This window comes from Entelurus aequoreus, linkage group LG06 (assembly GCF_033978785.1).
Source record: "Entelurus aequoreus isolate RoL-2023_Sb linkage group LG06, RoL_Eaeq_v1.1, whole genome shotgun sequence".
In the NCBI taxonomy this organism is placed as follows: Eukaryota; Metazoa; Chordata; class Actinopteri; order Syngnathiformes; family Syngnathidae; genus Entelurus; species Entelurus aequoreus.
Genome location: NC_084736.1, coordinates 4,289,169 through 4,302,821, shown reverse-complemented (window position 1 = coordinate 4,302,821; position 13,653 = coordinate 4,289,169). Strand labels below are relative to the sequence as shown.

General features: G+C 36.7%; 1 protein-coding gene across 1 annotated transcript in view; it reads right to left on the bottom strand.

The window, feature by feature from the left end:
* The window catches only part of LOC133651771 (adhesion G protein-coupled receptor L1-like), a 1,026,396-nt gene that overhangs the window by 923,313 nt on the left and 89,430 nt on the right, over positions 1–13,653 (bottom strand). The window contains exons 3-6 of the mRNA XM_062049888.1: positions 13,210–13,417; positions 11,949–12,213; positions 6,855–7,182; positions 1,165–1,476 (exon numbers count right to left, since the gene is read on the bottom strand). Of these exons, the coding sequence (XP_061905872.1) occupies positions 1,165–1,476; positions 6,855–7,182; positions 11,949–12,213; positions 13,210–13,417 (1,113 nt within the window). The remainder of the gene's footprint in view (positions 1–1,164; positions 1,477–6,854; positions 7,183–11,948; positions 12,214–13,209; positions 13,418–13,653) is intronic.

Here is a 13,653-nt window from a genome sequence, read left to right as displayed (position 1 = left end):
AACCCATAACAGTCCTGACTTAAACGTGTGGACAATGCTGAAGAAACAAGTCCATGTCAGAAAAACCAACACATTTAGCTGAACTGCACCAATTTTGTCAAGAGGAGTGGTCAAAATGTTAGATTTAGAAAAAACATCTGATTTACTAAAGACTAAAACACGTGCAAACTTGATAGCACACGCAAAGCTGATCTACTAAACGTGTGCAAAGTGGATTGCGAATAAGGCGTGTAATCTATTTTGCTTCATTAATATGCATACACACCATAATCTATAGTGATGTACAAAGTAAACTATAACCCGCTAGCCAAGAATGTACAACAATTCTTCTCAACAAAAGAGGAGAAAGACCCAACCATGGGCGCAGTTGGGTGTTCCAACAGGACAATGACCCCAAACACACGTCAAAAGTGGTAAAGGAATGGCTAAATCAGGCTAGAATGAAGGTTTTAGAATGGCCTTCCCAAAGTCCTGACTTAAATGTGTGGACAATGCTGAAGAAACAAATCATATGTCCACTGATGTTTAAAAACTCTACACTCGAAATCTATTTTACGTTTCCCCAACGACTTTTACTGTGAAAGTTACTGACTGTTCAGTCCAAGATGGCGGACGACTGGCGTAAACACTCCACAATATATCATAAATACATAGAGCATTATTTCCCCCTTGTGGAACTGTGCCGTCACAACTCCCTCCTCCAACCCATGACAGTCCTGACTTAAACGTGTGGACAATGCTGAAGAAACAAGTCCATTTCAGAAAAGCAACACATTTAGCTGAACTGCACCAATTTTCTGGTCAAAAATCCTAGCAGAAGCTGGTGGATGGCTACCAAAAAGTGCTTTATTGCAGGTAAACTTGCCAAGGGACATGTAAGCAAATATTAACATTGCTGTATGAATACTTTTGACCCTCACATTTTCAGTAGAGCCATAATAAATTCATAAAAGAAGCAAACTTCATGAATGTTTTTTGTGACCAACAAGTTGTAGAAATGATTGGAAACATACATGGAATTATTTGTAAAGTGGGTGATATTTTTGCATTGTTGCTGTTCTGTTAAATAAATGTTGAGGTCTGGGGCCCCCAAAACCTTCTTGGCCCCGCATACATTAGCTTGTGGCGGTGTGAAGGAACAACAGCCAAATGGCTTCTGCTTACCGAGAGATCCTTTGGGACACGGCCGGTCCACCGTCTCCCCTCTCAGGGTGGTGGGCCACTGGACGCCGCGCACCAGCTTGGTTTCGCAGGCGTGGGGGCCCTGCGAGGACTGGGGGGTCCAGCGGGTGATGGGCACGGTGGCCGTGATGGCTCGAAGGTCGGGGCTGGGGTGCTGGTGGTGGTGGTTGTTGTTGTTGACAGAGCTGACCGGGCGGAGCGTGGGGGCCACGGGGCGAGTTGTGGAGGGGCTGGTGCTGGAGGTGAAGGACCGAGCCGGGAGAGTGGTGGTCACTTGTGTGGTGGTCAGAGGACCTGAGGGGATGAACATGCAATATTCAAATGTACAGTAGAATCAATCAATCAATGTTTACTTACATAGCCCTAAATCACGATTGTCTCAAAGGGCCATTCATCAGCAGTGCGCTTTATAATTTGGTGCGCCTTATATATGAAAAAGATCGCATATCGACCATTGATCGGCAGTTTACCTTATAATCCGGTGCACCTTATATATGAAAACAGATCAAAAATAGACTATCGGTGGTGTGCCTTATAATCCGGTGCACTTTATATATGAAAACAGATAAAAAAATAGACCATTCATTGGCGGTGTGCCTTATAATCCGCTGCGCCTTATATATGAAAACAGATCAAAAATAGACCATTCATCGGCGGTGTGCCTTATAATCCGGTGCGTTTTATACATGAAAACAGATCAAAAATAGACCATTGATCGGTAGGGCGCCTTATAATTTGGTGCGCCTTACATATGAAAAAAGATCGAATATCGACCATTCATCAACAGTGTGCCTTATAATCCGGTGCACTTTATACATGAAAACAGATCAAAAATAGACCATTCATTGGCGGTGTGCCTTATAATCCGGTGCGCCTTATATATGAAAACAGATCAAAAATAGACCATTCATCGGCGGTGTGCCTTATCGGTGCGCCTTATATATGAAAACAGATCAAAAATAGACCATTCATCGGCGGTGTGTTTTATAATCCGGTGCACTTTATACATGAAAACAGATCAAAAATAGACCATTCATCGGCGGTGTGCCTTATAATCCGGTGCACTTTATACATGAAAACAGATCAAAAATAGACCATTCATCGGCGGTGTGCCTTATAATCCGGTGCGCCTTATATATGAAAACAGATCAAAAATAGACCATTCATCGGCGGTGTGCCTTATAATCCGGTGCACTTTATACATGAAAACAGATCAAAAATAGACCATTTATCGGCGGTGTGCCTTATAATCCGGTGCGCCTTATATATGAAAACAGATCAAAAATATACCATTCATCGGTGGTGTGCTTTATAATCCGGTGCACCTTATATATGAAAACAGATCAAAAATTGATCAAAAATAGACCGTTCATTGGCGGTGTGACTTATAATCCGGTGCACATTATATATAAAAACCGACAGAAAATAGACCTTTCATCGGCGGTGTGCCTTATAATCCGGTGCACCTTATACATGAAAACAGATAAAAAATAGACCATTAATCGGCAGTGCGCCTTATAATCCGGTGCGCCTTATATGTGAAAAAAGATACCAAAGACTATAACAATGGGAGCCATTACCTCCCTGCTTGGCACTCAGCATCAAGGGTTGGAATTGGGGGTTAAATCACCAAAAATGATTCCCGGGCGCGGCCACCGCTGCTGCCCACTGCTCCCCTCACCCCCCAGGGGGTGAACAAGGGTGATGGGTCAAATGCAGAGGACAAATTTCACCACACCTAGTGTGTGTGTGACAATCATTGGTACTTAACTACACACCGTAGGAGGATACAATAGCTCACCGGCGTCACAATGTCAACAAATTCCACTGTAATGATACCAAGTACAAGAGCGTATCTAGTCAATACTACCATGATTACATCGATATTCTTTATCGTCACAATTTTTTTTTCCCTTTCAGTTCAGTCTTCCCGTGTGAGGAATGCGTCCCAGTCAGGTGAGGCGTGACGGACAGATGGAAGACAACGTGGTGACGTCTTCCTGGGGTTGAACAGAGAATACGGAGAGTTGCTGGTGAAAAGTGAGGCCACCACTAATTGGGGTTAGGAATACTTTTCGGAGGCCTTCAAAGCGTCGTCCCCGGAGAGCGCAGGCGAGGGGGAGGAGACGGCGAGGAGAGGAAGGCTTCATCATCATCACAAGTCAGGCGGGAGTAAATAATTGATCAAATGTACGCTCGCCATCGCCAACAACAAGACCTAATGTGAAGATAAAAGGCCGCGCATCACAACTGCAAAAAAACAGCGAGTGATCAAACGCGGCCGCTCATCGCCACATCTGCCTTCTCCGGGCGCAAACCGGAGAAGGCCCCCTTCATGTGGCGCCGGCGCCCGCCGAAACCGTCCTTCTTCTTATCCTGATGGACTGCCAAGACGCCGCGTCCCCGCCCACTTTATCACTTTTTCATTATCCACTACGCCGAGCACTGGCAGCTGCAGATTTGCATGCCAGCAGATGTCTGCTAAAAAGCTGGGCGAGAATATATACTGTACACGTACAGTACAGTCAATACAGTCACGGTCAAAAGTGTACATACACTCGTGAAGAACATGATGTCATGGCTGTCTTGGGTTTACCATTTCTTCCTTGTGGTGAATAATGGCGACAGTTTAAGTCAATGTGATTGTTATTGTTGTTTTTTTTAATTAATGGGAGTGTTAAGTGATATTAATAATGATACATATTTGTGGGGAGGAGTGGCCGGCAGACCAACAGCGAGGCAGGGCACGGCGGAGCCGACTCCAAGTTGGCGGCGAGGAGGCGTGGCCGGAAAAAGGAGCCGAAAAGCGACACGACGAGACTGAGTTTTATTGAAAAATAAACCAAGTCAAAACTGCTTGCAGTCATGTCTGTGCTTGGTGGTCCACGGAACCCGGACGACAGCGAGAGTCTGTCACTATATTGTTTCTGTTATTGTATTTTATTTTGTTTGTTGTTGTTTCATGTTTTTAATCACTATTATGGATGTTATTACACGGTTGTTGTTTTAATTCATATTTTTTGGCAGCTCTGTTGCTTGAATTTTACCACTAAAAACAGTGGTATGGTTTCTCCATTCCATACTATTTATTCCATTTTTTTATATGCTGTAAAAAAAAAACACTGCTTTTACTGTAAAATTCTGGTGACTGAGCTGCATGTTTTTAGTGTAAAATTTAAATATTTTTTTGCAGCTCATGTAAAAAAATATATTGTTAATGTATTAAGTATGTATATTCATATATTATTCATTGTTAAAAGCGGCCCTCTGAGGGCAACCATAACTGCCATGTGGCCCTCAATAAAAACCAGTTTGACACGCCTGATCTAAAATATCCATCTATTATATGAATTTGTACTATTAAATAAACTTAAATGATGGCTATTTCTTCCTTGTGGTGAATAATGGTGACAGTTTATGAGATGCAAATCAAATGTAAACCACTGTGATTGTTATTGTTTTGTTTTTTTAATTAATGGGAGTGATAAGTGATAATAATAATGATACATATGGTTTCTGTTATTGTAATTAATTTTGTTTGAAAACCAATTTGACACGCTTGTACTAAAATATCCATCCATTATATGAATTTTAACTATTAAATGGGTATTTCTTCCTTGTGGTGAATAATGGCGACAGTTTATGAGATGCAAATCAAATGTAAACCACTGTGATTGTTATTGTTTTTTTTTAATTAATGGGAGTGATAAGTGATAATAATAATGATACATATGGTTTCTGTTATTGTAATTCATTTTGTTTGTTGTTTTTTTATGTTTTTAATCACTATTATGGATGTTATTACACGGTTGTTGCTTTAATTAATATTTTTTGGCAGCTCCGTTGCTTGAATTTTACCACTAAAAACAGTGGTATGGTTTCTCCATTCCATACTATTTATTCCATGTTTTTATATGCTGTAAAAAAAGACTGCTTTTACTGTAAAATTCTGGTGACTGAGCTGACAGTTTTTAAAGTGAAATTTAAATATATATTTTTTGCAGCTTATGTAAAAAAATATATTGTTAATGTATTAAGTATGTATATTCATATATTACACATTGTTAAAAGCGGCCACCTGGGGGCAACCATAACTGCCATGTGGCCCTTTAATGAAAACCAGTATGACACTATTGTTCTAAAATATCCATCCATTATATGAATTTGAACTATTAAATGAACTTAAATGATGGCTATTTCTTCCTTGTGGTAAATAATGGCGACAGTTTATGAGATGCAAATCAAATGTAAACCACTGTGATTGTTATTGGGTTTTTTTAATTAATGGGAGTGATAAGTGATAATAATAATGATACATATTGTTTCTGTTATTGTAATTAATTTTGTTTGAAAACCAGTTTGACACGCTTGTACTAAAATATCCATCCATTATATGAATTTTAACTATTAAATGGGTATTTCTTCCTTGTGGTGAATAATGGCGACAGTTTATGAGATGCAAATCAAATGTAAACCACTGTGATTGTTATTGTTTTTTTTTTATTAATGGGAGTGATAAGTGGTAATAATAATGATACATATGGTTTCTGTTAGTGTAATTAATTTTGTTTGTTGTTGTTTCATGTTTTTAATCACTATTATGGATGTTATTATACTGTTATTGCTTTAATTAATATTTTTTGGCAGCTCCGTTGCTTGAATTTTACCACTAAAAACAGTGGTATGGTTTCTCCATTCCATACTATTTATTCCATGTTTTTATATGCTGTAAAAAAAACACTGCTTTTACTGTAAAATTCTGATGACTGAGCTGACAGTTTTTAAAGTGAAATTTAATTTTTTTTTTTTTTTTGCAGCTTATGTAAAAAAATATATTGTTAATTTATTAAGTATGTATATTCATATATTATTCATTGTTAAAAGCGGCCCTCTGAGGGCAACCATAACTGCCATGTGGCCCTCAATGAAAACCAGTTTGACACGTTTGAATTTTACCACTAAAAATAGTGGTATTGTTTCTCCATTCCATACTATTTACTCCATTTTTGTATATGCTGTAAAAAAAACACTGCTTTTACTGTAAAATTCAGTTTTAAGGTGATTTTTTTTATTTTTTTTGCAGCTAGTGTAAAAAAATATATTGCTAATGTATATTAACTATTAAATGACTATTTCTTCCTTGTGGTGAATAATGGCGACCGTTTATGAGATGCAAATCAAGTGCAAGCCACTGTGATTGCTACGTGATAATAATAATGATACATATGGTTTCTGTTATTGTCATTAATTGTGTTGGTTGTTTCATGTTTTTAATCACTATTATGGATGTTATTATAATGTTGTTGCTTTAATGAACATTTTTCACATTATAATTGCATGTCATGTGAATTGCTGTGCAAACGCGGCATTGTTTTCTTTTATCGGACCGACTAACATTCGGTGAAAATAAAATGAATGGTGAATACAATAAAAAAAGAAGCGGGGATGTACAGCTCTCAATAAAAGCGTGAGCATTTACATTTAAACTGACAACTGTGGGCTACGTTCCATTTATAATATTTGCTGTCACAGTCGAGCGCGTCCCTTTTATATGGAGTGTCAACTTTTACTAGTCCGCCATCGCTTCTAGGCTGCTTTTACGACCCAGGTTTATTTAGCTAATTTATACTTTATCACAGTCTGACAAACGTCTCCCAAGACGACGTTCCTACCCGTGGTGAGGTCCGGCGGTCCGAACTCCAGCGGGTAGCGCAGCACGTTGTAGTTGTTCCACACGTAGAGCTGGTTGTCCCGGGGGTTGTAGTCCACCGAGGAGATGTACTGGTACGGGTTGGGGAAGGCGATGTTGACGGCCTCCTCGCGGCCGTGGTTGGTGTTGTAGGCGTACATCAGCAGGTCTCCGCCCGCCTCGCTGTCGTCGTCCTGGTAGACCGAGCGCACGGCGTAGAGCACGCCGCACGCCATGAAGGCGTTGGACGCCAGCCGCTTGTCGAAGCTCGTCTCCCAGGTGCCCTCGAAGCGCAGCGTGTACGGATTTACCTAAATGTAAACAAAAGGATGTGCCAGACAGAAAGAATACATTGCAAGTTGAAAATTGAAGCACTGAAAGCTACAAAAGCTCATGGGGAGAATGCCAAGAGTGCGCAAAGCAGTAATCAAAAAATTAAAAAACAAAAAACAAAAAATCGAACAATTCCTGGATGATCAACACAAAAAAAAAAATTATAATTTTTTTTTTTTTTTTTAGACATCTCGTGCGCACGACAAACTATCTCGTGCGCACGAGATACATGTCTAAAGAAAAAATATATTTTTTTATACATTTTAATTTTTTTAATTTTTTAATAACTTTATAAAAAAATTCTCGTGTGCACGAGAAAGTTTCTCGTGCGCACGAGATACATGTCTAAAAAAAATAAATATATATATACAAAACAAATAATTTCCCCCATGTCCCTTTAGGGGCTTCGTAGCATTCAAAATCAGGAGCATTATTGATTAAATATTTTGTAATAAAATACTAATGTTTGCCCATAAATGCTAACATGAAGGTGTATCTGGTGTGTTTAATGTAGCGTGAAAGTGTGTGCGTAGGCATAATGTCATGTGGGAATGAGACAAATAAGGCGAGTCAGCAAAAAAACGAACAATTCCTTGGTGATTAACACATAAAAAAAAAAAAATTATACATTTTTTTTTTTAGACATGTAAATATATATATATATTTTTTTTATAACTTCATAAAAAGTTTCTCGAGCGCACGAGATACATGTCTAAAAAAAAAAAAAAAAAAATTTTTTTTTTGTATAACTTTATAAAAAGTTTCTCGTGCGCACGAGATACGTCTAAAAAAATAAATAAAAATATATATATATATATTTTTTTATAACTATAAAAAGTTTCTCGTGTGCACGAGAAAGTTTCTCGTGCGCACGAGATACATGTCTAAAAAAAATAAAAAAATAAAAATATATATATATTTTTTTATAACTTTATAAAAAGTTTCTCGTGTGCACGAGAAAGTTTCTCGAGCGCATGAGATACATGTCTAAAAAAAAAATAAAAAATTTTTTAAATTTTTTTTTGTATAACTTTACAAAAAGTTTCTCGTGTGCACGAGAAAGTTTCTCGTGGGCACGAGATACATGTCTAAAAAAATTAAAAAAAATAAAAATATATATATATTTTTTTATAACTTTATAAAAAGTTTCTCGTGTGCACGAGAAAGTTTCTCGTGTGCACGAGATACATGTCTTAAAAATAAAAAAAAAAAAAAAAAAATATATATTTTTTTATAACTTTATAAAAAGTTTCTTGTGTGCACGAGAAAGTTTCTCGTGCGCACGAGATACATGTCTAAAAAAAAATAAATAAATTTTTTTTATTTTTTTTTGTATAACTTTACAAAAAGTTTCTCGTGTGCACGAGAAAGTTTCTCGTGGGCACGAGATACATGTCTAAAAAAAATAAAAAAAATAAAATATATATATATTTTTTTATAACTTTATAAAAAGTTTCTCGTGTGCACGAGAAAGTTTCTCGTGCGCACGAGATACATCTCTAAAATATATATATATATATATATATATATATATATATATATATATATATATATATATATATATATATATATATATATATTTTCATAACTTTATAAAAAGTTTCTCGTGTGCACGAGAAAGTTTCTTGAGCGCACGAGATACATGTCTAAAAAAAAATATATATATATATATATTTTTTTTATAACTATAAAAAGTTTCTCGTGTGCACGAGAAAGTTTCTCGAGCGCACGAGATACATGTCTAAAGAAAAAAAAAAAAATTTTTTTTTTTTTATAACTTTATAAAACGTTTCTCGTGTGCATGAGAAAGTTTCTCGTGTGCACGAGATACATGTCTAAAAAAAAAAAAAAAAAATTTTTTTTTTTTTTATAACTTTATAAAACGTTTCTTGTGTGCATGAGAAAGTTTCTCGTGTGCACGAGATACATGTCTAAAAAAAACAAAAAAAAAACAATATATATATATTTTTTTATAACTTTATAAAAAGTTTCTCGTGTGCACGAGAAAGTTTCTCGAGCGCACGAGATACATGTCTAAAAAAAATAAAATAAAAAAAAAATATATTTTTTTATAACTTTATGAAAAGTTTCTCGTGTGCACGAGAAAGTTTCTCGTGCGCATGAGATACATGTCTAAAAAAAAAAAAAAAATTTTTTTTTTTTGTATAACTTTATAAAAAGTTTCTCATGTGCACGAGAAAGTTTCTCTTGCGCACGAGATACATGTCTAAAAAAAAAAAAAAAAATTTTTTTTTTTTTTTATAACTTTATAAAAAGTTTCTCGTGGGCACGAGAAAGTTTCTCGTGTGCACGAGATACATGTCTAAAATATATATATATATATATATATATATACATATTTTTTTATAACTTTATAAAAAGTTTCTCGTGTGCACGAGAAAGTTTCTCGTGCGCACGAGATACATGTCTAAAAAAAAAAAAAAAAAATTTTTTTATAACTATAAAAAGTTTCTCGTGTGCACGAGAAAGTTTCTCGTGCGCACGAGATACATGTCTAATATATATATATATATATATATATATATATATATATATATATATATATTTATAACTTTATAAAAAGTTTCTCGTGTGCACGAGAAAGTTTCTCGTGCGCACGAGATACATGTCTTAAAAAAAAAAAAAAAAAAAAAAAAATATTTTTTTTTATAACTTTATAAAAAGTTTCTTGTGTGCACGAGAAAGTTTCTCGTGCGCACGAGATACATGTCTAAAAAAAAAATTAAAAAATTAAAAATATTTTTTTTTTATAACTTTATAAAAAGTTTCTCATGTGCACGAGAAAGTTTCTCTTGCGCACGAGATACATGTCTAAAAAAATAAAATAATAATAATAAAAAAAATGTTTCCCCCCCATGTCCATTTAGGGTCTCCGTCGCATTCAAAATCAGGAGCATTATTGATTCAATATTTTGTTTTGCCCATAAATGCTAACATGAAGGTGTATCTGGTGTGTTTAATGTAGCGTGAAAGTGTGTGCGTAGGCATGATGTCATGTGGGAATGAGACAAATAAGGCGAGTCAGCAAAAAAACGAACAATTCCTGCGCACGAGATACATGTCTAAAAAAAAATATATATATATATATATATATATTTTTGTATAACTTTATAAAAAGTTTCTCGTGTGCACGAGAAAGTTTCTCGTGCGCACGAGATACATGTCTAAAAAAAAAAAAAAAAAAAATATATATATTTTTTTATAACTATAAAAAGTTTCTCGTGTGCACGAGAAAGTTTCTTGAGCGCACGAGATACATGTCTAAAAAAAATATATATATATATATATTTTTTTTATAACTATAAAAAGTTTCTCGTGTGCACGAGAAAGTTTCTCGAGCGCACGAGATACATGTCTAAAGAAAAAAAAAAAATTTTTTTTTTTTTTATAACTTTATAAAACGTTTCTCGTGTGCATGAGAAAGTTTCTCGTGTGCACGAGACACATGTCTAAAAAAAAAAAAAAAAAATTTTTTTTTTTTTTATAACTTTATAAAACGTTTCTTGTGTGCATGAGAAAGTTTCTCGTGTGCACGAGATACATGTCTAAAAAAAACAAAAAAAAAACAATATATATATATTTTTTTATAACTTTATAAAAAGTTTCTCGTGTGCACGAGAAAGTTTCTCGAGCGCACGAGATACATGTCTAAAAAAAAAAAAAAAAAATTTTTTTTTTTTGTATAACTTTATAAAAAGTTTCTCGTGCGCACGAGATACATGTCTAAAAAAAATAAAATAAAAAAAAAATATATATATTTTTTTATAACTTTATGAAAAGTTTCTCGTGTGCACGAGAAAGTTTCTCGTGCGCATGAGATACATGTCTAAAAAAAAAAAAAAAAAATTTTTTTTTTTTTGTATAACTTTATAAAAAGTTTCTCGTGTGCACGAGAAAGTTTCTCGAGGGCACGAGATACATGTCTAAAAAAAAAAAAAAAAATTTTTTTTTTTTTTTATAACTTTATAAAAAGTTTCTCGTGTGCACGAGAAAGTTTCTCGTGTGCACGAGATACATGTCTAAAATATATATATATATATATATATATATATATATATACATATATTTTTATAACTTTATAAAAAGTTTCTCGTGTGCACGAGAAAGTTTCTCGTGTGCACGAGATACATGTCTAAAAAAAAAAAAAAAAAAATTTTTTTTATAACTATAAAAAGTTTCCCGTGTGCATGAGAAAGTTTCTCGTGCGCACGAGATACATATCTAAAAAAAATAATAAATAATAATAAAAAAAATGTTTCCCCCCCATGTCCATTTAGGGGCTCCGTCGCATTCAAAATCAGGAGCATTATTGATTCAATATTTTGTTTTGCCCATAAATGCTAACATGAAGGTGTATCTGGTGTGTTTAATGTAGCGTGAAAGTGTGTGCGTAGGCATAATGTCATGTGGGAATGAGACAAATAAGGCGAGTCAGCAAAAAAACAAACAATTCCTGGATGATCAACACAATGTCTTACAAATGTGCTGCTGTGTCATTAAAAATGTACTACTTTTAAGGTGGAAAAAAAACAAACAAAAGAACAAACTAAGCAGGAAGTTGCGTGCTGAAATAAAAATGGATTTAGAATAACAAGATGCATTCTGGGCAAGACAAAATAACATTTCCCTGCCATGTGATTGCCGTGTAATCACACCGGAGACCTTTAACCCCCCTTCCTGTTATTCAAACCAGATTCCAACCTAATCCGGGTTTAATCCCCACCTGGCTGACCACCAGCCGCCCGTTGTTGGACTCGGTGGCGTAGATCACCCACAGGCCGTTCTCGTCCACCGCCAGGTCGATGTCGGACTTGCCGCCCCAGCGATACGGCGAGGTGTCGTGGTAGTTGGCGTTGGAGACGATGGCCTCGCCGCTCTTGATGCGCGTGCGCAGGTCGTACTTGACGATGTTGCGCGTGCGCTCCTTGTTGTAGAACACGGCGCCGTCGTACACCACGAAGCCCGTGCCGTCCACTCGGTTTGGCAACCTGCGGGGCAGATGGTGTGACTTAGTGGTGGTCAAAACTTGACATACACTTGTAAAGAACATCATGTCATGGCTGTCTGGAGTTAACAATCATTTCTACAACTTGTTGGTCACAAAAAAACATTCATGAAGTTTGCTTCTTTTATGAATTTAGTAGTTCAGCTAAATGTGTTGCTTTTCCTGCCATGGACTTGTTTCTTCAGCATTGTCCACACATTTAAGTCAGGACTGTTATGGGTTGGAGGAGGGAGGTGTGACGGCACAGTTCCAAAAGGGGGCAATATTGCTCCATGTATTTATTATATATTGTGGAGTGTTTACGCCAGTCGTCCGCCATCTTGGACTGAACAGTCAGCAACTTTCACAATAAAAATCGTTGGGGAAACGTAAAATAGATTTCGAGTGTAGAGTTTTTAAACATCAGTGGATAAATGACTTTTTTTTCTTCAGCATTGTCCACACGTTTAAGTCAGGACTTTGGGAAGGCCATTCTAAAACCTTCACTCTAGCCTGATTTAGCCATCCCTTTCCCACTTTTGACGTGTGTTTGGGGGTCATTGTCCTGTTGGAACACCCAACTGCGCCCAAGACCCAACCTCCGGGCTGATGATTTTAGCTTGTCCTGAAGAACTTGGAGGTAATCCTCCATTTACTCTCTGTAAATCACTAGTTCCATTGGCAGCAAAACAGGCCCAGAGCATAATACTACCACCACCATGCTTGACGGTTGGCATGGTGTTCCTGGGATTAAAGGCCTCACCTTTTCTCCTCCAAACATATTGCTGGGTATTGTGGCCAAACAGCTCCATTTTTGTTTCATCTGACATCACATGGACAAAGATAAGACCTTCTGGAGGAAAGTTCTATGGTCAAACTCAAGAAACTCAAGACAGCCATGACATTATGTTCGTTAACGTTTGACCAGGACTGTACTCTCCTACAAGTGTGGCGGGAGAACGGGGCAACTAAATCGATCCAGCGGCTGTTTGATGCGTACTTGTAGGTGGTGGTGACTCGGCTCTGTTTGAAGTCCTCCCAGGAGGCGTACTCAAACAGCATGTCGGTGCGGTAGGGGGTCCAGGGCATGACGTAGAAGCGGTCCCCGGACTGAAGCGGGTCCTTGCACCACGCCCCCGCCTGGTGCTCCGCCTCCTGCAAAGAGCTGGGCGCCTGCACTCGGAGCAGCGTCCCCGGACACACAAAGACTGTGGAACACAGAGAAAAAGGTTGGAAAGCAGAAGAAGAGAGGACGTGAAGTCAAGGTTGTGGTCAGTTGGAACACTAGGATGGAGAGGGCCAGGAAGTGAGACGGATTACAGAGAGAACTAGATGAGGCAATTCCTGAAGGAATTGCGTGTGAATGCTCCAATGCTGAAGTTGAACTGAAATCCTGGAATTTTTTTTTTCGAATTGTTGAAGTAGAGCACACAATTCCCAAACA